Source organism: Ooceraea biroi, chromosome 7 (genome assembly GCF_003672135.1).
Source record: "Ooceraea biroi isolate clonal line C1 chromosome 7, Obir_v5.4, whole genome shotgun sequence".
NCBI lineage: Eukaryota > Metazoa > Arthropoda > Insecta > Hymenoptera > Formicidae > Ooceraea > Ooceraea biroi.
In genome coordinates this window covers 14,314,125-14,340,528 of record NC_039512.1, presented here as the reverse complement: position 1 = coordinate 14,340,528, position 26,404 = coordinate 14,314,125, and the positions used below count along the sequence as shown (strand labels likewise).

The following is a 26,404-nucleotide window of genomic DNA, read 5'->3' as shown; positions in this document are numbered from 1 at the left end:
CTACTTTTTTTAGCGCCTAAAAAATGCAAGTTTCCTAAAAATCAATTACTAATCTAGTTAGAAATTACTATCTAGTAACTAATGTGAATTTGCCTCTAGTCGCAACGTCAATCAAACATCGAACATGTGTGCAGACAATTACGGTGGGTGTAGCGAGGTCAGTCGATCGCGCACGCGCACGCGCTTCCACGTGACTCGATTCGCGCATCCCGTGACCGCTCCGATCGATTATCATTCGTCCGCGACTACCACGGCCGCAGTTCCAGGAAGACGACAAAGGCTCGAGAGCGAGCGTGGCGAAGCGCAATCAGCGACTGCCGATGCTACGAAAGTGAAAGCGACCTCATCGCTCCTGTGACACGTTATCAACACCTGCGAAGATGGGCTCGCTGTTTCGCAGCGAGGAGATGACCCTGTGTCAGCTGTTCCTCCAAAGTGAAGCCGCCTATGCCTGCGTCTCCGAGCTCGGAGAGCTGGGTCTGGTGCAGTTCCGTGACGTAAGTGTCGCGTTTCTCATGCTCTCGCTTTATCTCTTGACGACTGATAACAGCGATCGTTCTCACGCAGTTCGACTTCCCTTAGTTGTCAGATTCCCACTCGCTGTGTCGGTGTCAGTGTCTTCAACGATGCAGCGACGGTTCTCTTATCAGTATCCTGTCACTCTAATGTCTGTGTATATTCCAGCTGAATCCCGATGTCAATGCGTTCCAACGGAAATTTGTCAATGAGGTGCGTCGCTGTGACGAGATGGAGCGCAAGCTGCGCTACCTGGAGAAGGAGATCAAGAAGGACGGCATCCCGATGCTCGACACCGGCGAGAACCCGGAGGCTCCGCAGCCCCGAGAAATGATCGACCTGGAGGCTACTTTCGAGAAGCTGGAGAACGAGCTGCGAGAAGTGAATCAGAACGCTGAGGCACTCAAACGCAATTTTCTAGAGCTGACCGAGCTCAAGCATATCTTGAGGAAGACTCAGGTCTTCTTCGATGAGGTAAGTCACTGCCAATCACGAATCATTACTTTCTCGATTAATAATAATTTGAGCATAAAAATTAGAAGAAAATTTGTCACAAATGCTACGAGCTGTTTGACACAATTTCGAGATGCATTTTGGCAAAAAGAAAAAAAGAAAACTCGGAAACATTAATGGGAAATTAGGCGAATGTAAGAAGTTTCTTTGATTAATCTGCTGATTGTTCTGTACGATTTGGATGTGAATTTCGTGGGGGAGAATCCGATTTGTGCGATGAGTTGTAAATAATCAGCAGTGGTGCTGTCTTGAATGTGGAGTCGATGGACATATAAGAAATCTCTGGCTATATTGGAATACTTTGTGACAAAGCGCAGTCATTTATTTGGCTTACAATTTATCGTGGAGCAAGAGACATTCTGCTGTGCTGTTTGCTGTCAAATTAAATTCTCGCGCAGAGAACCGCAAAAGAAAAACGCATTGGCGTCGCAACTTGCAATCTCACATTTGTTTGGCTACATTTCCGTGTTGGCTACATTTACAACTTTACATTAGCGTGCAAATTTTGATTTCTTTTCTTTTTCGATAAAATTAGGAATTAGTTGTAACATACGCTTAAGTGTGAAACATTTTTATCACTTGATGGGACTTCTTCGTAGTATTTACGAATATTTCCAGTTGGTGAAATATATATATACAATATATCCTTGTAAAAAATTATTCTTGTGAAAAACATATCACGTTCCTAGATAAACTTTAGGTATTCTTACGAGGAGATCTCGTTGAAGTGACGCGTTTGCAGTGTCGTATCAAAATCGAGTTTTGATTACTGTTCTTATCGATTAAGTCGAAGGATAACTGCGCTACAGAAAGAGCAATGAGCAATCTGCGGGCTGAGCGAAATTTTTTCCGATGCATGAAAAAGCTGGAGACTGCGTGAATTAGGCACACTCAGAGCTCTGTCTTTTGCGCTTTGTGCAACTTTGAACGAATGCAGCAGAGTCGATTATTTAGAAAGAAAACGAGATGAGATAAGACTGTCCGACAGGCATGGTGATCTCCACTCTTATGAGCTACTGGACATCAGAATGTTCTCGTTATGTGTTACTAATCATATTGTTGAGTGATTTTAGGATTATTAATGTGTTAGCGTTGCCAACTAACCAAGAGCCATTGTTGCAATGGATATAAGTCACTCGCTGCGCCCTATCTCCTTTTACGTCCTTTGAGAATTGTCCAGTCCGGTCGCAGTTTCAGTACGGATTCAGTATTCTATACACAGTATTCAAGTCTAATGTCGAGCCTGTATTGTTAATACCTCCTTTAGATCAGTGTGTCCCAGTGATAAATTTTTTCAAGACAGTTCATAAGTGTGTATGATTGTTCCCCTTGCATCGACAGAGTCTTCCATTTGTGCATACAAGTTGAAAATCATTTTGAATTAGTTTGCATTGGCAAATATATTCCCTGAGAAACTTTTACCTTGCATAGTTGTTCAATTTTGTAATATTTTTTAGATTCCAGTTGATATTTTTCATATACCTTTGTATTTTTTCCTCGTTGCAAATATTTATCTCTTTGTAATATCTAGTTTTTATTTTTATCGATCTCTCCATTTTACTTCATTATTTCTTAACCATTTTATTTCTTCCTTTTTGCATAAAAAGATTTGTGTACTTTAAGAAAAATGCATGTTTGAGAACAAACATGGTTGCACGTATTGCATTTAAATTATTTGTTTAACCCAGTATGTGCAAAATTGATTATTTAATAATTTAGTGAAGACACTTCAACTATTTTCTTTCGTAGTAAATCTGTTTTTAAATCTTTCAAATAAGTTTTTAGTTATTCTTGCAAATAATAATTACTTACAATTATTAATGCACAGTGTTATAAGAATATTAATAATTTATAAAGATAAGAAATATTAGATAAATATATTATATTATTATTATCTATAATTTATTGATGTTAATATAAGATCATCATAAAATAATTAAAAATAAGCTAAGCGCATGAAGCCTTGCATTTGCATGAATTGTATTAATGTTTATTAAATTTGTAATTTGTTGATCATGTTATCTAAAAAAGATTGTACAATTAATTCTTTAAAGGCCTTTTTTATCTGCAAAAAATGTATACTACTTTAAATAATTCAGCATAAGCCTGTTTATGCTGAATTTAATATAATTTGATAGAAACTTAAGAACACATTTCGGAGAAAAATAATTCCGGCCTTTATTGAATTAATGAATGGAATTCCCTGTAGTGCATGTAGCATGTGTAGGAAAATTCTAATGTTTTTATATGCGATGTTTTCTTTTTAGCATTAACTTGTAGTTATTAATTTATTATAGTTAGCAAAGTTGCGCGATTAGTAGGTAGTAATATTTTATTAATTAATTGTAGAAACAAAGAAGATTATAATAGCATGTTATAAAGTTCGTGGTGTTTATTAAAGTCACTCTCTGGTTCTATCTTCAAATCTCATACTTGAAAGATTGTATACCTTGAATAACAAAAAATTGTAGATTCTAGAAAAGATCTCCGTGAATATCTTTTGAGCTTTTCACTTTTCCTTTAGTATCCAAGCATCACGAACTTAAACCTGTTGGTAGACGTAGACTGAACATTGAGCAAAATTACTAGCGCGAATTCAAGAAGAGATTTTTCCTTCTTCTTCTTCCTGTTCGTCGGTGAGTTGAAAACGATTTCGAGACGCATAGAAAGAGAAATAAAGAGTCTGTTTTGAGCGATTGGAACGGGAGATAGGGCGAAAGAGGGGTGACCTGTGTCTGTTGCCAGGCTGAGCATGGAGGTGTCGTGTCGCAGATGGCAGATCCCAGCCGTGAGGAGGAACAAGTCACTCTGTTGGGTGAGGAGGGCCTCCGCGCCGGCGGCCAGGCTCTCAAACTCGGGTAATTAATATGTGGCGTACGTCCAGTTGATGCAGAGCGTGGTGAATCCCGAAGACTTCCCAAAGATACTTCAATTCCGTTGATGCTGAAGCTTGAAATCCATTCAATGATTTAAATGGACATATTATAGCTTTGTCTCAATATAGCAAAGCGTCAGCACAAAATTTACAATTGTCTCGCAATTTTGAACAACTAAACATCGAATTAATGTTTAAATGTTTTAAATTGTAAATTACGTTCTTTGTGTGTGTGGTAATTCCTCTTTTGTTCTCTATTTGAATTTTTGAGTTCTTGGATTTTCAAGCACGTGGTTTAATTATTCTACAAAGCTTCAAGATAATTACTGAAATTATAATTCTGTCTTTTATGGTGATTTTGTTCTTCTTATATCTTTGATCTTCTCAATGTAATCTGATTGCATAATTCCGGATCTCCGCGCTCTGCATTTCAATCTCCACGTGACCGAGAATCATCATCAATACGTCGTCGTCGCATGCCGATAGTTTGTGTTTCAGATCACCCGATGTACTGTTGCACTTTTGCAATGGTGCTCGATCACTAATAACGATTCTTGAATTACTGACACGAATACAATACAAATTCTTCAGCACAACAAATACAAGTTCACTTTTTTTATCAGTCTTTATATTTTATATTTTACATCAATCCGTATTGTTTTTTCTACATGTCACAATCCATTATCTAACTTGCACCATCTCTTATTCTATTAATTTTTAGAGTTAGTCGAGCAATGTTGCTGAATAAAAATAGAAGAATATTTTATTGGTCGATAATTCAAAAATCTCAAGAATAATCTAGGAAATGTGCAGCCAAATAAACGAATCACCCGGAATATTCTTATATGTACTCTCGAACGCGATTCTTTGATAGAATCGAGATATACCGTGTATTATTCCAGGCTATTCTAAATATAATAAAAGCTCATTTTTTATCTCGGTATGCAGAAATAAAGGAAAATTACATTCAATTGTTACGATGTAGAGAGTTTAAGAGAAAAAAAGGTTCAGAAAGATTGGTCGAAGTATTTTACTAGAGACTTCTCGGACCTTTTTCTTTTTTCTCTCCGCATTCTGTATCCCGTAGTCGGTACTTTGATACTTGATGAAAGCTAGACCGAGTAGAGGCACCCTACGTCAGTGTATTCTGTGGTTACAGCACCTGTATACTGCGGCAGACACCGTAGGAGCACATTATAGGAACCCGCTCAGGCAAGCTGTTATCAACCGTTATTTGCGAATATGTTTGCAAAACTGTTTGCCTCGATGTTGTTGTCTGTCTATCCCAATTATCGCTCAATGGACAGAGCCGCATTCTGCGTTGCTGGAGTATTCTTCTGACTCCTCTTCACGAGAATCCCTTTCCTCTTTAAGCGTTTCATACAATTTGAAGGAAGAAGATGTAAGCTCTCTCATAATTTTCTTATCCCTCGATTATCACAATTCTTGGTCTCACCTCGTCTTTTATTTATTAATGTAAAAATGAATTTCTAGCTCCATTGACATGTCGTAAATTCTTATAAAATAACATTGTTTTGTTTTCAAGGATTTTCAAGTTGAGCTCCTGACCCTTCATTATCTTTACATTAACTCCAAACACTTGTTAGATCCCTTAAACATCAGCTTTCAATTCTCAAATAAAATCCTCTTGGTCTCTTAGTCATCGGAGGTGCTTCAGCAACCAGAAATATACTTCAAAGACAAACGCGACTGTTTGCTTTCACAAATAACTGTCCGATGTTCACTGATTGATTGCGCAAAACAAGACTATCACCTATTATCGTCGCAGCACACACGTATTCAGAAAATGGGAGAAATCGGCGAAAAATCGCGCCGATCAATAACAGTTGATACAGTTTGACGTCACCTGTTCTTTAACACCGTTCAAGCAGACAAATTCAAACTGTATCGAAATAGTCTCGAGTTACGACGAAAAAAAATCGAGATCCGCTCGCTTTTCAATCGCGCGACAAAATTGTTATAATAATTTTCATTGTAGTGACACAACGTTGTAAATAACAATAAATGATGATGGTGTGGCCATGGGTATGTATAACAACATTTCCCTTCTTAACAAAGGATTGTATGTGTTTGTTTAAATGTGCCGCTTGCTCGCATGTCTTCGCATTCGTTTTCATCCCTGTTACGTTAATCAAGATCAGTGTGGGGTATTAGAACGTTCAACACGCTTTGTTGGATCTTAAATTTTATTTTATAATTATTATAATTTCAGGTTGGTCATATTTTTGTAAAATTTTAATAAATTAATGCAAGTTTGAGATATTCAAGATCATTAAAATATAAATTTCTAAAATTCTAATAACTTTTGTTTTTAATTGTGACGAAAACCAACGAAACTTGTTCAACGATCTAACAGCTTGGCTTGTATCATGCTTGACTTAAGTTGTTTTTATTCCTTATTTCGCATTCTTTGCCAATGATGATGATCTTAATCTGATCAACTTCCATCAGACAAATCATGGAAATCAGATAAGACTGTTAGGAGCAGCTCTCAATCTCATATGAGACTTCTGCTCTCTTGGAATTATCTTTACGAAGAGATCATTATAGTTACATCGAGTCTCGCTGGACGAAATAATAATGGCGTATGGATTTTTCAGATTATTTTATAAATAGGAATTGCCATGTACCAGTTTTAGTAGTTCCCTGAGAGTTAGTGTACGATGCCATTGCATTGCTTAAAATCTCCAGTAGTAAAATTTGTACGATCATTCTTCTATAACCAATTTTATAGATTATTTATTTCAACTTATTCTAGACACATATATACACATAATTCTTTACTCGAATTGTAATAAACATATAATTTTATTGTAAAACTTTTCTTTCCATTGAAATTCACTGGTTGTGTATTTTTAATTTATCGTTAATAGTCACTCACAACAATTATTTAATTTTTATTATTGTCATTATTATTTTTTTTGGCAATTCATATTTAGCATTACTTGATGCACTTGAAATATCTCTTCATTGTAAAATTCCTTGTCCGATTATACTATTAGATTAATACTATTTTAAACTATTTCTGAAATTTTCCAACGCAAAGTTAGAATAAATATTGCAATTACAAATAAAGAAATAAAAAATTCAGCAAATGAGAGTCTGAGATAACTTTAGAGATTTAAAAAAATAATTAATATTAATCACGTTTTGTTAGAAATTGAAGATACTGAAAGCATTTTACTTAAATGAAGTACTATACTGTTTAAGAGATATTTAAAGTTCATTCAAGAATTACGAGATCAAAATGAAACGAGAGGCAAAATCCGTGCAAACGAGAAACAGAATGACGAGTTGGAGCATTGCGGTGGTGTCTAGTGTGGCTAATGTGGTTGTGTCTTGTCTGTTGTGTCGTCAGCAAGAGCACGCGGGCTTGAACCCCACCGAGTCCATGACACGCGCATTGATTAGCGATGATAATATCGCCCGCCAGTCCGCCCTTGGCACTGTCCAGTTGGGGTACGTACTCCCATTACTAGTTACTCCTTCCATCCTCTCATGCTAGGTCCCAGGAATCCGAAGAGTTGAACATGAAGCCCGAAATCCACAAGGCTTATGATGAATTTCCGAAGAAAAAAAAATTTCAAAGATCTAACGAGGAAATAAGAATTCCATTTAGATTAGAGCTCATGTTTAATATTGCATATCTCATAACTCTGTTGAATCAGTAAAATCGTCACTTGAATTTCCATGATATCAGCTCTTTGAGATTTGGATTCTCTTTGAACTTTCGACGCTTTGGATACTTGGAATCTTATTATGATTTTTCAGTTCCTTAGAAGCCCAGATCTTTGGAACTTTGCATTTTCGAGATCTGAATCCTTGAAAGTTTGAAGTCCACGAAGAAAATGTGCAAGTTTAAACTATTAGATCAAATTTTAATTTGTATCTGTTAAATAATTTCCATTTTGTGTTGGTGTAATTATTTTAGTTTTAGTTTTATTTGTATAAGATATAAATCCACAATGTGGAATTAAAACTCAGATAAATGTTAGAAGATCTAAAAGCCTCCGAACTTTTAAGGATTTAAAGATCCGATGGAAAATACTGAACAATATGAAAGAATATAAAGGCTTGCCGCAAATTTCCCCTATATATATAATAAAAGATTTATCAGATTTTTGTACATGAAATATAACGGTCTAAATCTTATTTTAATAAAATCTTTTATTCTCAAGATAATTTCTCTTTAACTAAAGACTGCATGCGTAGAATAAAAGTCGGAGTAAAGATAAGATTCCATGTGCAAGAACCTGATAAAACTGTATTGACAAGCAAATCCCATGGCACTTAGCGTAATTATGATCTAATGACGTACGAGCCCCGGTTTGTTCCTGCGAGATGTATGCTATTTGTTGGAGTTTGTCCTTGAAAGAGTGATCTCAAGGATCCATAGGATCATTGACAGAGGTCTTGTTTTGAGGTATGTAGAAAGAGAAAGGAAAAAAAGAAGGACCATGGCTACAGAAATCATCATTTCCCAATTGGCTAGCAATTCCACGGGAAATCCGCACGAGTCGTTGACCGATACAGATTGAAGGCTTCATTATACCGTAACGATTACCATGACGCTTTATTCGAACTACCACGCAAGAACAATGATCGTGGAGAGTCCAGTTTGCGTTAGTGCACATGTACCCGTCGTATAAGCACCTTAGGTATCCGCTCTTTGATTGTAACTATCGTTTATTAATACGTATTTTGTATCGCCGTACGAACAGCTTCGTCGCGGGAGTCATCCTGAGGGAACGCATCCCTGCGTTCGAGCGCATGTTATGGCGTGCGTGTCGTGGGAATGTCTTCCTACGCCAAGCGGAAATTGAGACTCCTCTGGAGGATCCTTCGACGGTGAGTGATTGTAAGAATTGTTCACGTCCAAGTAAACTGTCCGAGTCAAATCATGGATTTTAATGAGAAACCCTGTGACTCATCTCAACTTCCCAAATCCGTTTTTTTTAAATTTAATCGTAGAATTTAACACTAATTCGACAATGATGGATTTAGGGGGACCAGGTGTTCAAGTCGGTCTTCATCATTTTCTTCCAAGGCGATCAGTTGAAGACTCGCGTGAAAAAGATCTGCGAGGGTTTCAGGGCGACCTTGTATCCTTGTCCAGAAGCGCCAGCTGATCGTAGGGAAATGGCAATGGGCGTCATGACGCGCATCGAAGATTTGAACACTGTGAGGACATTATGTTTCCATATTTCTTACTAAATAATATTCTTATAGTATTAATATTGAAAGAAATGTTTCTCCTCCAAGTCCAATCTCGACAATTGTTCGATTGAAGATTTTCATCAAACTATTGGTTTTCAGGTCTTAGGACAGACGCAGGACCATCGTCACCGCGTCCTCGTGGCTGCCGCAAAGAACATCAAGAACTGGTTCGTTAAAGTTCGCAAGATCAAGGCAATCTATCATACTCTGAATCTTTTCAATTTGGACGTCACTCAAAAGTGTCTGATCGCCGAATGCTGGGTGCCTGTGTTGGACATCGAAACTATTCAGCTGGCGTTAAGGCGCGGGACGGTATACAACAAACATGATCTCTGTTACTTTCTCTATCATTTTCTTATTAAATAAAAATATTAACATTGTCTCTTTTATCATCCTCAGGAGCGCAGCGGAAGTTCCGTACCGCCTATTCTGAACCGCATGGAAACCTTCGAGGATCCACCGACGTACAATCGTACGAACAAGTTCACGAAGGGCTTCCAGGCATTGATCGACGCCTATGGAGTCGCCTCTTACCGCGAAATGAATCCCGCGCCCTACACCATCATCACATTCCCGTTTCTGTTTGCGATAATGTTCGGTGACAGCGGCCACGGCCTGATCATGTTTCTCTTCGGTGGTTGGATGGTGCTGAAGGAGAAGCCGCTGGCAGCTAAGAAGAGCGACAACGAGATCTGGAACATCTTCTTTGGTGGTCGTTACATCGTCTTTCTCATGGGTCTGTTCTCCATGTATACTGGTCTCATTTACAATGACGTGTTCTCCAAGTCGCTCAACATCTTCGGCACCAACTGGGTGGTAAATTACAACCAAAGCACCGTTATGAACAACAAGGAGCTGCAGCTGAATCCGAATTCCACGGATTACGTGGATTATCCGTATCCGTTCGGCATGGACCCGATATGGCAGCTGGCCGAGAACAAGATCATTTTCCAAAACTCCTACAAGATGAAGATCTCCATTATCTTCGGCGTAACGCACATGCTGTTCGGCGTGGTAGTGGGACTCTGGAATCACATGTACTTCAAGAGACGCATCAACATCACTTGCGAGTTCGTGCCGCAGATGATCTTCCTTATGTCGCTGTTCCTCTACATGGTGATCCTGATGTTCGTCAAGTGGGTCAAATACGGGCCGAAAAATGAGTTTGTTGACGGGCCTGGCTGCGCGCCCTCGGTCCTCATTACCTTCATCAACATGGTGCTGTTCAAGCCCGCCGCGAAGGTGCCGAATTGCGAGAGTTACATGTACGGCGGCCAGGCCGGTCTGCAGAAGTTCCTCGTGGTTGTCGCGGTGCTCTGCGTACCGTGGATGCTGCTGGCGAAGCCGATTATGATGATGCGCAACCGCAGGAAGCAGCACTATCAGCTGAACAATCACGGCGCCGAGAACGGCGACGTCGAGGCTAGCATGGGAACGCTACAGCAGAGTGGCGCCGTCACTCAGAGTGCCAGCGGTCACAAGGAAGAAGAGGAGGACATGACGGAGGTGTTCATTCATCAGGGCATTCACACGATCGAGTACGTCCTCGGCAGTGTGTCGCACACCGCGTCCTATCTGCGTCTCTGGGCCTTATCTCTGGCTCATGCTCAATTGTCCGAAGTACTGTGGAACATGGTGATGAGGATCGGCTTGGCGAGGGAGGGCTGGGACGGCGGCATCGTCCTCTACGTCATTTTTGCCTTCTGGGCGGTACTCACTGTGGGCATCCTCGTACTCATGGAGGGCCTGTCGGCATTCCTGCACACTCTACGTCTGCATTGGTAAGCTCGCGTGACATGTAATCTTAAATTCATGCTAGTTTTGTATAAATGAGTTGCGCTAGCAATATTTACCGATAAATCTATTTCTTTCTGCTAACTTTGACCCTTTTTTATTTTTCAGGGTGGAGTTCCAGAGCAAGTTCTACGCTGGTTTAGGTTACAGCTTCCAGCCGTTCTCCTTCGAGATCATCTTGGACGCCGCGCAGGCCACTACCGAGGATTAAAATATTTATTTGTCAAAACTAAGCAGCTTTCATTGATTGTTATTTAATAGTACGAACATGCGAGCTCGATCGCTGCTTCTTTAACCAACTCAATAGCTGGACAAGTTAGCTGTGAATAATTAATGAACAAGGCATCTCTTGTGAATAGGGATTATCAGGTAGAGTATCGATTAAATTATTACACATGAAGAAAATGCAAAATTTATGACAAAAATATACATTAATGTATGAAGAAAAAAAAACTACACGAAACTACAAGATTCAAGTAGCACAAGATCATGACAAGAAAATGTTTTCCTACGAACATTGTGAGTTCCTTCCTCGTCTTTTTTAAAAGCACAAGTATAATCGCAATATCTGTTAAATAAAATATCAATCTGTACTTTCTCATTTTGCCTTTTAGATCGCCGTGTGATATTCAGTCTAATATATTAAAAGTCTTACAATTTTGTGAATTTTTTCGTGCGAACGATGCGAGATTTTCCCTACGCACTGTAGAGTCTTTAGATCTGAAAACAAATGTATATCGCGCGGAGCGCAACACCGATCAGTCGATGCTGTTCCGCATATCTGTATGTAATAAAGAATATGGCATATTAAAGGATGGTTTTGTGGAAATCTGACGATTGCACCATGCTTGCGGCCCAGAGTGCCCAGCAAGGCGACTTGTACGCAATTGTCGAGATTGATAATTCCGCCTTAAGACCATCCGGAACATCTTTCCCAAACATCCATTTCGCAACATCCCTTTCAATGCAAAACGTGGCCTGTTGCTTTTCGATCCGACATAACAAACATTTGAGTATCCAATTTACTTTGAGACAAAATTCGGAATCACATGACCAAGCGATTGTTAACATTCTTTTGGGATATTTAGAAAAAATTATTTGTAAATGTTATTTTTGAGCATTTGTAGATAAATGCTTTATTGAATGTGTTGAATTAGTATACTTTTGCAATTTTGCGGATATGCAAAATTTCCAGTTTTGCAATTAATTTCGAATTAACATATCGAGGTAAAACGTAAATCATTCAAAAGTAATTAATTTCATCCAATTTAACGGGATAACAATTCCATGATAAAATGAATTTAATAGCATTTCCATTCTTTCCAATACTGTTCATAAGAGCTCATCAAGACAATATGTTCAGCTGCCTCTTTTTTCCAGCGTGGACTCTCCTAGCAATCTTCCCACCCGGCTTTCTTATCAACTCGGACTTCGATTGGTGTGCGGTACGACGCAAGCGTCACTCGACCTCGGTTGGTCTCTCGTCGTCTCTGGGCCCCTCGGCAGTCGCTCATCAGCGTCCAGGCCAACTGGTTCTCGCATCTCTTTAACTGGCTTTCTCCTCGCCTCGCCCGTGTCGAACAGTATTCTTCAGTGCACCATGGCATCCGTGTGTATCATCGGCTCCGGCAACTGGTGAGTTCGGCAAGAGGAGCCGAATGTTGTCCAGGATGGAAACCGGAATATCCGCGCGGTGGGATATCGACGACGACGACTGATCGATTTGCACGTGCCCTCGCGCACATTTGTTTACCACGCGCGTGTGCTCCGACTCCGACCACCGAAGCGATTACACATTTACTCGTACAGTTTTCAGTAGGGCGGAATCCGCAACTGATCATTATTGCTACTCATTCAGCCCGTAGTTATATTCACGTATTGAATGAAAGCTATTGACAATTAACCAGCAGTCGGGAAGTGTTAAATGACTCGCTTGTGCAAGTGCTGAAAGAAAAGAATTTCAGAAATTGAATGTTAATCACGTGCAGCGTTATGAATGCGAGATATACTGGGTGTCCCTTAATTGGAAAGAGACGATTTTTTACATGCACGATATAATTGAAAATTAATTCGCCATTAAAGAAATGCTCAAAAACCGAGAACTTGAGACATTGTAAATTTCTAAATGAATAGTCAATGAAAAGCGATAACTATACTCTGTATCTTCAATTTAACACTAGTTTTACGATCGACATTTTATTATGATACTACAAATTTAGATGTTGGTAAGCTCGGCGCACTCTTGCGACTGACTGTACATTTGTTGTTCCGAGTAATTCTGCCTAAGAGATTAATGGAAATACTAATTACAAATGTGAACTTGCAGGGGCTCGGCTATTGCGAAGATAGTCGGCGCCAACGCCAAGAAGCAAAATGTTTTCGCCGACCGTGTCACCATGTACGTTTACGAAGAGATTATCGACGGCAAGAAGTTAACAGAGATTATCAACGAGACTCACGAGAACATCAAGTATCTTCCAGGCCATAAAATTCCCGAGAACGTGGTAAGATGATCTTAGGACTTTACTTATCTGCGGCAGCATGATTTATCTCTTAAGTTTACTTGGGACTATTTTCTTCTGGTACTTTTCGTTATCTTTGATACCTTTGATAGTTTAAATTCCTTTTTCCTTTGATTGAAATAAATAACTTAAATCTTACATTCTTCAGACTCTGAATTAATGATTAAAATAATTAAAATAAAAATAATTAAGACTCTCAGCTAATATTTCTTCTTCTTGAAGTTAATTTCTTTTAAATTAAAATTTCTGCACTTTAAATATTTCTTGTAAATGTAATGCTGTGTACGTTCTTCTGTGAACTCTCCAAATTCCACGATAACGCGGTTTTAAGTTCAAGATTAATCTGAATCCATTATTCTCTCTGGACATTCAGTGTTCTTTTTATATGCCTCAAACGGAAGGAGAAACAGATAAGCGCCAGACCCCAGAGGTGATTTTCGTCACTGTGGGCGTTTCGATTGCCGATATGAATATGCGATCTCGAACTTTAGTCGACGAACCCTGACCGCGATTAATAGGTAGCCGGTATTGATTTGCTGCGCGTTTCGATATTGTATCTTCATTAGTCTACGCTTTCTAGTTCTTTTTATGTCTCGTTTATGTTTAAAATTTATACAATATGTTGTCAGTTTACATCACTTTCCATTACATATATTCTTCATTTCGATATCTTTTCTATTCTTCTTTCTTTCTTTGAGATACTTTGCTCCAATTTTTCGTGCAAATGCAAAATGAATGATTAAATTGTGATTTACCACAAAACTTTATGGAATCAAAAAGACCTTGAATAGGCTCTCTTTAAAGACGCCCTTCTCCCATGAGAAATCACGCATCCATGTATATAAAGCCGGCTAAGAATAACGCGTCTTCATGAAACATTTATCTTCTGAGAACGCGGTGCTATAGATGTATTCGACTGAGCGAGAACACATCGAAAGAGCATCAAAGGAATCATAGCTTATCGTACTTTTTCATCGAGCCTGAAATAAACGATCTACTATTATTGTTATTGTGAGCCTAGAATAAATGATCTACTACTATTATTTTCAACGGTACTTCATTCGATTATCTTGTACTTAAATTTTGTTACTTCACTTCCAACCGTTTATTATTTATATCATATTCAACTATATCATCGATATCAATTTTCGAAATTACTCAAATATGTAAAATAAAAATAGATGTGCTGTCGAAATAGCCAATCGGCTGTTTAAAACCGGTTTGCCATTAAGTATGCGTACTTTCACATTGCACCTGATATTCACAAGTCCAAAGTTCAAAAAACACGCTCTAATGGTGAGATTCATAAATTAATGCGAGGATTAAAAAAATTAAAGTTTAAGATCTAATTGTAAAGTTCTCGGCAATACAAAGTTCTAGAGATTTGCGGTTTTGCGTCAGAGTTCAAGAATCAACGTTCAAGGATTCTGCGTTCCATTATAAGAATATCCTTTTTCTTCAAATCAATATCTTCTCGTTTGCAATTCTTAACATATCTATGTAGCAAAATTCATCTATCCTTTTTTCGAAATCTTTGTATCTTTAATTATTTGAATATTACAAACCGGCTAAAAAGAATTATTTATGCTAAAGACATTCAACAGTTTCGAAAAATTCTGTATTGCAGAATATATTTTCTATATGAAGTAAAATGTAAGAAAGCGTAAAGATAGCGATAAGATATTACTTACATATTTAAGTACTTCTTTGTATTCAGCAATTTAATGGTAAAACGGTAGTCAAGGTCGTGTTATTTTCCACATTTGCGACGACATAATTCGTTTTGTAGTCATCGCGCGAGATTAAGACAATTTGTTAACGTCGAAAATGACGAATAAAATTGCGACTCGCATGCATGCAATCGGTAGACTTTCGTGACAGTAAGACATATGTTTGTCATAATATTCCTTTATCTTATTTACTTTTTATTTGACTCGACTCAGGCTATTTCAGCGCGATTATATTCTGTTTCAGGTTGCGATACCTGACGTGGTGGAAGCGGCGAAGAACGCTGACATACTCATCTTTGTAGTGCCGCATCAGTTCATCCAGAGGATATGCGGTACGTTGCAGGGAAAGATCAAACCCACCGCTGTTGGGCTCTCGCTGATCAAGGTACATTTATATATATATATATATATATATAAAATAAATAAAAAAAAATATATATATTTTTTATTTCGTTATTGCAATTTATACAATTTTTAAGTAGTAAGTAGTACGACTTTATTATTTTTTCGTTTGGCAAACATTAAAGTCACGGATAATATGAAGTGGTAATACAATACTAATAAGAATACAAGAAGAAGTACAAATAATATGATAGATTTAACGTTCTTAGATCACAACACTATATGTGATTCCCATACGTAATACTTTTTGCAGGGCTTCGACAAAAAAGAGGGTGGCGGTATCGAGCTTATATCTCACATAATCTCGAGACAACTGCAAATCCCAGTATCGGTCCTGATGGGCGCAAATCTGGCTTCCGAGGTGGCTGACGAGATGTTTTGCGAGACTACCATTGGTAAGAATGTGGCATCTTAAGTTCTAAATGATTATTTATTCATACGGTCTTTTAGTCACAGCAGTCGAATCTGACAATAGTAGTTTAAGAGACGTGTTACATCAGATCTTGCGCTTGCAACGGTAAAAAAACCGCGGAGTTCGCGATAACACGTCTTGCAAAAACGCGATACGTGATGCAATGATGTAACTGCAAAAAACATCTTGCCGATCACGATATTTATTTGGATCTCATTTCAGTGTGAATCTCATTAACGATTCCAGACACGTAACAGATTCTTAACTGCAGTTCTTTATTTAGATCGATGTTTTCAGGATGCAAGGACAAGGCAATGGCGCCGGTGCTCCGCGACTTGATTCAGACCTCATACTTCAGGGTGGTAGTCGTCGACGACGTGGACTCCGTAGAGTGCTGCGGGGCGCTAAAGGTAAAAATTATTACCTCACATTTGTTTAATTAAATCTCTCTTTCGCAGTCGCATTTAATAATTTGCGTTACATTAACTGTAGAACATAGTTGCCTGTGGCGCTGGATTTATTGACGGCTTGGACCTGGGTGACAACACGAAGGCCGCAGTGATCAGGCTGGGTCTCATGGAGATGATCAAGTTTGTCGAAGTGTTCTTCCCAGGCGGAAAACTGTCGACCTTCTTTGAAAGTTGCGGAGTGGCCGATCTGATCACGACGTGCTACGGTGGACGCAACAGGAAGGTTTCAGAAGCCTTCGTCAGGACTGGCAAGGTCAGCATCACGGATCATCGCTTAATTTTATAGATTATACTATCTGTTGTACAACAACGAATGTTGAATGATGAACGATTTACAGTCGATCGCGACGCTGGAGAATGAAATGCTGAAAGGCCAGAAGCTGCAGGGCCCGTTCACCGCCGAGGAGGTGAACTACATGCTGAAGTTGAAGAACATGGAACACAGGTTCCCGCTGTTCACGGCAATTCACCGGATTTGCGTCGGTGAGCTAAAACCGACGGATTTAATCGACTGCATACGTAGCCATCCCGAACACATGTAAGCTCACAATTGTCATTGTGTTAAATCGGTGGTTTATTAACTTTTAAGGATAAGCTAGCTCGCACTGATCTGTGGCATCATCGAAAATTCAGTAATCCATTTTCTAAGGGATCCGAGAGTTCCTGCGGATCCTGCAGAGCTTCATAAACTCTGAGGTTCGGAGGAGTCGTGTATAATTTAGTCAATAAAATGCCCGCGTCGCGTTGAGCGCGACTGAATAAATGAGTACCGTTGCATTTTACGATGAACACAAGTGAATACACATATATATTTTATCGAGACAGAGTTTTTATTGAACGTTATAATCGAAAGTAATTAGATCTCTGATAGATCTCTGATCGTCGATTGTTATACATATATGCGTTGCCGACAAAGCAATTCCGTTATGTAAGCCAAAAGAGAAAGAGAGGAAGCGAGAAAGAAAGAGAGAACAAATATAATTAATTGTTTGTTGACAGAAATCTTAGCTCTTCTGTCCCTCGTTTCCCTGGAGTCTGAAAAAGAACAATCCACGATTCACGATCAACCAGGCCCCGTTTCATCCCCTCCTGAGACTGAAACACTTGGACAAGCTTCAGCAGTGAAAACGTGAATCGCGAATTGAAACAGCGGAAGAAAGTAACGTGCACGCGGATCCGGACGTCGCTTCTGAAGGTTGTCCATACATATTTCAGTAACGCTCAGCGCAATCCTGATCCCTCGGTTAGCTGACGCGAAATGCTACCTCGTCCGGGCTGACGATAAATAATCGCGGAAACTGTGTCGGCCTAAAAGCGTTAATTCGCATTCGCTCCGTATTTAGGGACGGAGACGCCCTGCCGTTGTCGATGACGCTGAAGTCTCCCAAGTGTCGCCTCTGAAGACGCCCGGCGTCGATCATCGACCGAGGACTTGTTGCCGGAGAGAGTCAACGCCGTAGATCGCTCAAACGCGTGATGTTAGTTAAGTGATTCAGTTGGCTTATCAAGACACAGTTATCAGTTATCGCAGTGAAACGTTACTTATTAAGCGGGAGTGCCACCGAGGCCGGTGGCATGATTCCGATATTGTCTTGTCAATTATGTCCTTTGTGTATCCAGAACAATGTTATTTCATCCGAGAAGCTCTCTTACTTCTTCGTTTGGAAGCGCTCGAGGAACTCTTTGTGAAATAATGAACGAACGAAATAGCAATGAGCGAGTTGCAGAAAGTTCTGTAAGATGTATCAATGCGTGAAGATTCGATATAACTGTGATATTTTATAGATCGTCCAAAGTATTAAATGATTCATGTCATTGTTCCTGATTGATAGTTATTTTTTGATAGTTTCCGTTTGTCGTAAGTTTCTGCAACTGCAAGTTTCTCTATCTCTAAGATTATTTACTTCTAAGTTTCGTACTTCCGCCAGCGAAGGATCTCTCGTTTTCGCCTGCTAAATCCGAAGCATCGCGAGAGCAAGCGTCAAAGGACACGTCATAGGGTCAAGTTTAGATTCGCGGCCTTAAGTCGTTATCGCTATTATCAGTGCGGCGCTAATTTCGTCGTGGCGTTCCTTAATTCGTCGTCGTCGTCGTCGACGGCGGAGTTTTTGCTCGGTTGGCCGTAGTCCAGAGCTTGCGCGCAGGCCGCTAGAAAATAATTCACAATCGCCGCTAAGGTCAGCAGGCTTCTAAGTCAGTCGGTCAGTCGTGCCTCGCGATTGATCAGCTGTCGATCGGCGGATACCATTGAAGAAGAAAATTAAAGGAAACAGAGGGATGCCGGACGCGAAGAAGAGGGTATGCATCGTCGGCAGCGGCAACTGGTAATTTTCTTTCTGTGTACCAACGGTAATTAATAATTCACGATCCGTGCACGATTATCATTCCCCGTTTTCTTTCTTCTTTCTTTATGTTTATATATTTGTCAAAGTGCGTGTGTGCTTGTTCATCGTGTGAGAAGGCTGAGAACGAAGGCTGTGCATGTTTGAACTTTTTCAGGTAAGTTTATGTAATCATGGTTATTGAGAGGATGTAATAAAAAAATAAAATAAACAAGGATCGAAGAGCTGTGATATTTAATGTTTGAGAATTGTGTTGTCAGCTCGTGAATATTTAGTATTTGACATGATTACGTGCTTGATTACCTATTATGTAAGTGATGTTTCGCGCTGCGAGAATTGAGCGGTGTCATAATATCACGGATGCCGCAATGCAATTGTGCTGTCTGGTTTATATTGTTCCAAAATTAACCCGCTGCATTGCCACGCGACTTTGAGAGCGTATAACGTGCAGCTGCATATTTGATGCTAATGAATAAAATTTATTGAGATTTCACTTGAATTTTTCATAGTTGATAACACTACGTGGAATCTCGTAACTCGGCTGTAATCTTCTTAATAAGCCCCGGTACTTGTGTTCCAGGGGCTCGGCGATCGCGAAGATCGTCGGTGCAAATGTGATGAAGTTCAACAATATATTCGAGACTCGAGTGACAATGTACGTGTACGAAGAGATCATTAACAACGAAAAATTAACCGACATAATCAACACCCTCCACGAGAACGTCAAGTATCTGCCTGGACATAAACTTCCGGAAAATGTGGCAAGTATTTCGAGTGTATTATCGATCAATATAATCGATTAAGTGTCCGATATCAAAAGTGATGTCAAAGAAAATGTAAATAATTAATAATCCGCAAGTTATAATTTGAGCGGAATACATTACTACAAAATATGAGAATATCACACATCGTAATTAAAAAAGACATAAGAATCGTGTTACAAAGAGGAAGATTTTTATTGCGTCATGTAACAGCTTCTTTATTTCTTTATTTTCTATCCACTACATCAAAGTTCGAATTTTTATTAAAAAAATTTTATCGCGTACAAAACAATCCTCCACGTAGGATTTTAAGTATTAAAATAAGATTATCTTTACAAAGATCTGAAGCAAGTGAAAAATATATCAGAGAAAACGAAAGTCTCGAGCAGTTAATAATTAGTGGTAGTGCGGACGTAGACCTTTCCGGACGGCATGGATACGCGATCGACACCTCCCGGGAAGAGTTTGGGAATGTCTTCCTCCTTCACTGTTGGCAAGATCATCACCTTCTCACCAGGCTGCAATCACCCAGATAATTAAATTATTATTGAACATCTTAAAAAATCAAATAAACATTATTTATCATAATGGAATCAGACAAATAATGTCACAAACTAAATAATAAGCAAAAGGGATAATAAAGCAAAACTTACCACCCAATTGGCGGGAGTCGCTAGTTCCGGTCTTCTATCGGTGAGCTGCAGAGAATCGATCACGCGCAACATTTCGCTGAAACAAGAACAATATAGATCAATATTTCAATTATTTGAGAACTCAAAATTGTAGACACAGAATTTTCGGAGCGAGATACATCGTGCAAAGAAAGTACAGCTTTAATGGCTTACTCGACATTGCGTCCAGTAGAGACCGGATACTGCATAGATAGTCGCAGACGATGATCCGGGCTGATAATGTACAGAGCACGAACGGTCTGAGCGGTCTCCGGATCGTTTTTGCTCTTTTCGTCGATCATGTCCAACTGCACGGCGAGTTTCCGATCAGGATCGGCGATGATGGGGTACGGGAAAGCGCCGGGAATGTCCCTGCAGTATGACTTGATATCCTGCAATAAAAGCGATCAAATGAAAATCGAAATCATTCGCGAGACAATTATAAACAAAAAGTTTAGGGTCGTGACTGGACTTTTGATATTTTGTGTCAAAAGTACAAAAATTGGAAGCGTATATTTCTAAAGTTTAAGGCTTTGAGATTGAAGGACGCTCACATTGACCCAGTCCACATGATCCTTGAGCTTGTCGACAGAATGAGCGAGCAGCTTGGTGTTGCGCTTCACAAAGTGCGGCTGATGCACCGCAATGCGACCCAATTCAGTGGTGCACACGGGGGTGAAATCCGCAGGATGGGAGAACAGAACTACCCATCTGCAATAAAAAAAACAATTTTTAATAAATTTAAAAAATTAAAATGAATATATTTAAAAATATGTCTTATAAATATATTAAAGTAATTTAATATGTATAGAGATGTATTTAATACGAGACATGTATTTATAAGTAAAAAATAAAAATATAGATTAGGTTCAAAGTAGGATTTTAGAAATTCAATGTCAAATTTGTCTAAACTCTAAAAAAACAAAATTAATTTGGCAAAATTTGTAGTTTGTTTAAAATTGAAGTAAAATTAGTGTGACATGACTTTTTTGCTAGAATAATATTGGATGATAGGTAGATGGGTCTGCCAATAAAGTTCCCCGTGAATCGTAATTGCTTGTTATGGCACTTATCAGAACTGCAATGATATAATCGGTCGTGATTACCCTGACTGAGCGCGACACTTATTCGAGTACGAGCATTTATTATAGCCAAGTCCTCACTTTGGCATTGTGCCAAGGTCTCGTTGCGATATCCATTTATTTCAGCTCACGGTCGTGAGCTTCGACTTTTCAAGGCGTGCTTTCAGGCACGCGGTTGTAATTTATGTACATTACATTTGTAATTCATTAATTGTATTTACGGAAGAATTGCGTAACATGCAATTGTGCGTGCATGCGTACATTCGTAAAACGAACTCTTGTCTAATAATCACATCAACGTGTGAAAATAAAGTTCATAATAATACTTATTCCATATAACGTATAACAATACACACACACGTACGCACATTTTAACAATACGTGTTTTTATTTAAAATTAAATTTTATATGATCGTTAAATAGTATTTATATAACTGTTATTACAAGTTTATTATGACAAAATAATTAATGTAAATTTGTGTAATATATATTATTATATAATTCACATTACATGTATAAGAAAAATAAGTTGATAAATTACTTTCAATGTCAATGTGTTATATAGTTGTATAACTGCAAAGATATATGTTACTAGTGATGTAAGCTGATCCTAACAGGTTGTTATCTACAATGTTGGTGATGTTTGCTACGGTAGAGAAGATCTATTCTTGAATCACACTTTGCTCGAATCATACAGTCACGTAAATAAATGTGAAGTGTTTATAACATATGCTGCTTCTTCTTGTATTTTTTGCACTGCAATACGTTTATCGATAGAAAATTGTGCAAAAACATCTAATGAGATTTTAATGCAATGTAAGCAATACAAAATTAATTCTGTAACTGATAACGCAATATCTCTCGAATTTTTTTTTCGCTGTATCTTCTTATTATGACATGTTCCTTTACGTTATCTCTTGTTATATCATATCTAGCAGACTTTTATCTTGAGTCCGGCTCAAATTTAAGAGCGACGGAATTTTACAAATCTCGTGTATTTTACTGTACTTGCCATGTGTTTCGAAAAAACTTGGAGAATCACGTTATTAATATATTCATAAGACATTTAAGAGAATTAAAATAAGCAAATATAGCATAAAATAACTTTTTTTTTCTCTTACGAGTTTAGGGACTATTTTTTTTATGAACATTATTATATTCAGTTTTTATTTAACAGTATATTTAAATATTTAATATACTTGAATTAAAAATACGACAATAAATTATAATAATATTAATAAATATATTAAAGACACATCGTAATAATTAATTAACACATATAAAATGTACTCACGAGTTGCCCTGCCATTCGTAGAAGTCAATCGGACCCTGCGTGGTCTCGGTCTTAAAATTGGGGACGATGCTGTTGAGCCTCATTATTACGTCGTTCGTAATTATACACTTGATGGAGGAATTACTTTAAGCGCGATCTGCCTCGACGAGGTGCTTGCGAAGTACTGACGACTCGAGAGTAGATCTGAGTGAACTACCGGTAGCTTGAACGCGCTTTATATATGGTACTCAGCTCGATACTACAATGTTGCAAACATTACAGCTGCCAGATATTGTACATATCCATATCTCATCTTACTAATATCGTTTAAGACAATCGAGCGATGATTGATATATTAGTATAACTGATAATGAGAAAGTAGATCAATGATAGAACATCGGAAGAGAGCAGTGGATTAAAAATTGATAATTTGGAAGTGACAAACAGATAGATATTCAAATCCTATTTGCTGTATTCAATCGATTACGATCAATCTCCGTAATCTCTGGATTCAACCAGATAATCAGATAACTTGAATACATGATATTAGAGTTTCATCACTTTGTGATGAAAGAATTTGCGAGTTTTTCTATCTAAATTCCGATGTTTTTAGCCAACATCACCAGATATCGTTACGCAGTTTGCAATTGCAATATTTTGTCTTTCAATATCTATATATTTCACATTTCCTATTTCGGTGTCTTTGACGTTAATCTTGTCACAATTTCAGTTTTAGAGCTCTTCGAACATGCTTTCAGGTCGCCATACCTGATGTTGTGGAGGCCGCAAAAGATGCCGACATCCTCGTTTTTGTCTTGCCACATCAGTTCATTCGCACGTTGTGCTCGACACTGCTGGATAATATAAAGCCAACTGCAGTTGGCCTCTCCCTTATTAAGGTACGTTTCAAACATTTTACCTTTATTCGCCTAAATTCTTTGAATCAACCTGCTGAGTCCAAATTGAATCCAAATTGAAGGGATTCGGTCGAGGAGAGGGGAACAGTATCGAGTTGATCTCCAAGATCATTGAGAAGAATCTGCGAATACAATGCAACGTTCTGATGGGTGCCAATCTCGCCAACGAGGTTGCCGAAGAGAAGTTTTGCGAAACTACGATTGGTGAGTATACTATTGTAAGTTTTCGCATTTAAGTTAATCTAATAATCGGGCGTGAAATTGCAGGGTGCAAAGATAAACGATTGGCGCCGGTGCTGAGAGATCTCATTCAAACTTCCAACTTCCGAGTGGTCGTCGTGGAAGATTGCGAGACCGTGGAAGTCTGTGGAGCATTGAAGGCAAGAGCACGCTTAAAAAAACTTTTGTGTAAATTAGATTTCAATTTCAGATATTTTGATTATTTAGATTTCTCGATGAGATGTTTGTTGTGGCACTGCTTCATTTTATTCATTTTGTTTAATGTTTCACAGAACATTGTGGCATGCGCAGCTGGCTTCGTGGATGGCCTTGGGCTGGGTGATAACACGAAGGCCGCGGTGATCCGATTAGGGCTGATGGAGATGGTCAAGTTCGTCGATACTTTCTACAGCGGTTCGAAGCTCTCCACATTTTTCGAGAGCTGTGGCGTGGCGGATCTGATCACTACCTGCTACGGAGGAAGAAATCGCAGAGTCTGCGAGCAGTTCGTCAAGACTGGCAAGGTAAGAATTTCACGAGATTTTAATCAACCGGATGATCCTAGATGATTAATGCTGACTTTGATAAGCTCGCTTCACAATTATTAAAAAAAATTGAAAAAAAATGACGAAACAGCTTATTAATAAGTGATGTCTAATATCTCGTAATGATATCGCAGACCATCACGCAGTTGGAAGATGACCTATTGTCCGGGCAGAAGCTGCAGGGGCCGGCAACAGCGGACGAAGTCCACGACATGCTGAAGGCGCGTAATCTCATGGACAAGTTTCCACTGTTCACTGCGGTGCACCGCGTCTGTACCGACCAGCTGCGGCCGGCCGATCTCATCGATCAGATTCGCAGCCACCCTGAGCACGTGTAAGACATCCGTACAAGGTTTATGGCGTTCGATTCGCCAATTAATAGAGAAAAATATGCGATTTCTATCCATTGCTGCAGGTTTGCTCCAAAAAACCTCTACATGTACTGACTCCCTCCCTCCGCTCGCCTCTGAGAGAGCTCTGTATCCAACATGAATTATGCTCCTGCGATCATTTTTATTCCACGCAATCCTCTTACTACACCTTGTACACGTGAATATTTATGCGCATGAATAATTATGTAAGATCTGTATGCAAAAGGTAAGCCGCTACGCTCTTACGTCGTGTTGAATAAATACGAGAAGTGATTTCTATGTTTCAGGATGAGATTAGAGGAAGCAAGCGCGTAGTTATCACGTGAAGCATAAATTGGACTCGCACAATAAGCAGCCTACGAAACAAATTAAGAGAGAAACGAGTTAGACAACGAAATCTGTATATATAATTCGTATGCAACGTATTCTTCCTATCCTTTACACTTATGATACAAAATGATATTTACAAAAATTTATAAGGCCTTTAAATAATCAAGTATTCACAATCAATAATAATAATAAAGCGTTTTTTCGATTAACCCTAGTCAGTCATCTTTCATCATCATTTGGTACTCTTTGGTGTCGTAGATTTTTCGCATTCCGGTTGACTTTTATTTTCTTTGCCTGAATTATCTTCCTGATCTTTGTACGGCACGTTGTCTATCAAGACATCTGGAGTGATTCGCAATGCTGGAACAAATTATTTTTATGCCATTTGTTAACGTACTGACAATTAAATTTAAAACTATTTTTACCACTTGTTCAAAAACGCTATTATTTTTAACACATCTTTACTGACGGTTAATATTTTGTCTACCACGTTTAGTGATGCATCACGACTATTACCTAGTCTCCCAGGTGCTGTTTCGACCGCTTGGATAACAGTTGTTCGTATTTCATGGTCGACTTCCAGTGCATATCTATTCAACTGAAACAGACACAATACGAACTGTTTCGCAATAAAATTCCTTTTGCATCCGAATAAAAATGGTCAATACACGTACCTCTTCAATGGCTGCCGAGTTAGTAACATTTTTATATTTCCTGTATTCTTCATTTATCTTACTTCTAATAACTGAAGAGAAACAATACATTATATATATATATATATATATATATATATATACACAATACATATTTACATCATTTTTAATGGGAATTAAAGGCAACATTTTATTAATAAAATTTACCTTGCAATGCATGGTCATCGCCTTCAAATGTTCTTAATCTTGTTCTGTGAAGTATCTTAAATATTCGTAGGACCTGAAAACAAAATTATCAACAATGAAAATCAAATTACTATAAAATAAAGGAAGAAATGACGGAAAAATAGATTTTTAGAGCCGTTATTAGTTATGAAAATAAACTGTCATTCTTACGCCAATTTCAATAATAAAATTGTGAAAGGATTCGAACAATTTGGAAAACACTGGTAATATAACCTTGATATATAATTGTTATCAGTACAGTGATTAATTAAAAATTAACCTCTCGTCGAAGGGAATCGCCCATTTCAACTAGTTTTCAACAAATTATTCTGTTGCAAGGAGCAAACAAATTTATTGTTATTTATTGCATAAGAAGACCTCTATGAAAGTCTGCCATTTTAAATTGGACCAATGACAACCTATCTTCATGAGCTCGTAGTTGTGTGTTCCTGACTGCGGCCAATACGGCTATATATATATAGGGAATATCCCTAGAATCGCTACTCGTTGATTGACCAGTCAAAGCTTTGTCCAGCCAATTGC

General features: G+C 38.5%; 5 protein-coding genes across 10 annotated transcripts; 3 read left to right on the top strand and 2 right to left on the bottom strand.

The window, feature by feature from the left end:
* Positions 1-207: 207 nt before the first annotated feature.
* On the top strand, positions 208-11,745 carry LOC105285965 (V-type proton ATPase 116 kDa subunit a). Of its 3 annotated transcripts, none has more exons than XM_011350646.3 (8): positions 208-497; positions 685-990; positions 7,284-7,384; positions 8,647-8,773; positions 8,930-9,106; positions 9,242-9,454; positions 9,542-10,923; positions 11,045-11,745. In XM_011350646.3, the coding sequence occupies exons 1-8, from the start codon at positions 381-383 to the stop codon at positions 11,145-11,147; spliced, it is 2,526 nt and encodes an 841-aa protein (XP_011348948.1). In that variant the 5' UTR covers positions 208-380; the 3' UTR covers positions 11,148-11,745. The 3 variants fall into 3 exon arrangements, with proteins under 3 accessions (XP_011348948.1, XP_011348868.1, XP_011349004.1); XM_011350566.3 differs by lacking the exon at positions 7,284-7,384 and adding an exon at positions 3,775-3,887; XM_011350702.3 differs by lacking the exon at positions 7,284-7,384 and adding an exon at positions 3,802-3,887 and having other exon boundaries at positions 209-497; positions 11,045-11,744.
* Positions 11,746-11,864: 119 nt separating this feature from the next.
* Positions 11,865-18,294, top strand: LOC105285868 (glycerol-3-phosphate dehydrogenase [NAD(+)], cytoplasmic). Of its 2 annotated transcripts, XR_895143.2 has the most exons (9): positions 11,865-12,571; positions 13,263-13,440; positions 15,433-15,573; positions 15,844-15,985; positions 16,300-16,412; positions 16,495-16,725; positions 16,811-17,010; positions 17,472-17,667; positions 17,816-18,294. XR_895143.2 is itself a non-coding variant. In XM_011350476.2 (8 exons), exons 1-8 carry the CDS (start codon positions 12,537-12,539, stop codon positions 17,871-17,873), a joined length of 1,098 nt encoding a protein of 365 aa, XP_011348778.1. In that variant the 5' UTR covers positions 11,865-12,536; the 3' UTR covers positions 17,874-18,294. The 2 variants fall into 2 exon arrangements, 1 of the variants encoding a protein (XP_011348778.1); XM_011350476.2 differs by lacking the exon at positions 17,472-17,667.
* Positions 18,295-18,424: 130 nt separating this feature from the next.
* Positions 18,425-25,163, top strand: LOC105285614 (glycerol-3-phosphate dehydrogenase [NAD(+)], cytoplasmic). Of its 3 annotated transcripts, XM_026971463.1 has the most exons (9): positions 18,813-18,821; positions 18,904-18,971; positions 19,395-19,575; positions 23,360-23,500; positions 23,581-23,722; positions 23,786-23,898; positions 24,031-24,261; positions 24,417-24,616; positions 24,941-25,163. In XM_026971463.1, the coding sequence occupies exons 3-9, from the start codon at positions 19,432-19,434 to the stop codon at positions 24,966-24,968; spliced, it is 999 nt and encodes a 332-aa protein (XP_026827264.1). In that variant the 5' UTR covers positions 18,813-18,821; positions 18,904-18,971; positions 19,395-19,431; the 3' UTR covers positions 24,969-25,163. The 3 variants fall into 3 exon arrangements, with proteins under 3 accessions (XP_011348415.1, XP_026827264.1, XP_011348332.2); XM_011350113.3 differs by lacking the exons at positions 18,813-18,821; positions 18,904-18,971 and adding an exon at positions 18,425-18,796; XM_011350030.3 differs by lacking the exon at positions 18,813-18,821 and having other exon boundaries at positions 18,862-18,971.
* On the bottom strand, positions 19,747-22,831 carry LOC105285536 (peroxiredoxin-6). Its single transcript, XM_011349822.3, has 5 exons — positions 22,623-22,831; positions 20,801-20,957; positions 20,421-20,638; positions 20,229-20,304; positions 19,747-20,093 (listed from the first exon to the last, which is right to left on the bottom strand). Exons 1-5 carry the CDS (start codon positions 22,703-22,705, stop codon positions 19,965-19,967), a joined length of 663 nt encoding a protein of 220 aa, XP_011348124.1. The 5' UTR covers positions 22,706-22,831; the 3' UTR covers positions 19,747-19,964.
* On the bottom strand, positions 25,041-26,296 carry LOC105285795 (complex III assembly factor LYRM7). Its single transcript, XM_011350318.3, has 5 exons — positions 26,142-26,296; positions 25,844-25,916; positions 25,658-25,728; positions 25,500-25,581; positions 25,041-25,343 (listed from the first exon to the last, which is right to left on the bottom strand). The coding sequence occupies exons 1-5, from the start codon at positions 26,163-26,165 to the stop codon at positions 25,216-25,218; spliced, it is 378 nt and encodes a 125-aa protein (XP_011348620.1). The 5' UTR covers positions 26,166-26,296; the 3' UTR covers positions 25,041-25,215.
* Between the last annotated feature and the right edge of the window lie 108 nt (positions 26,297-26,404).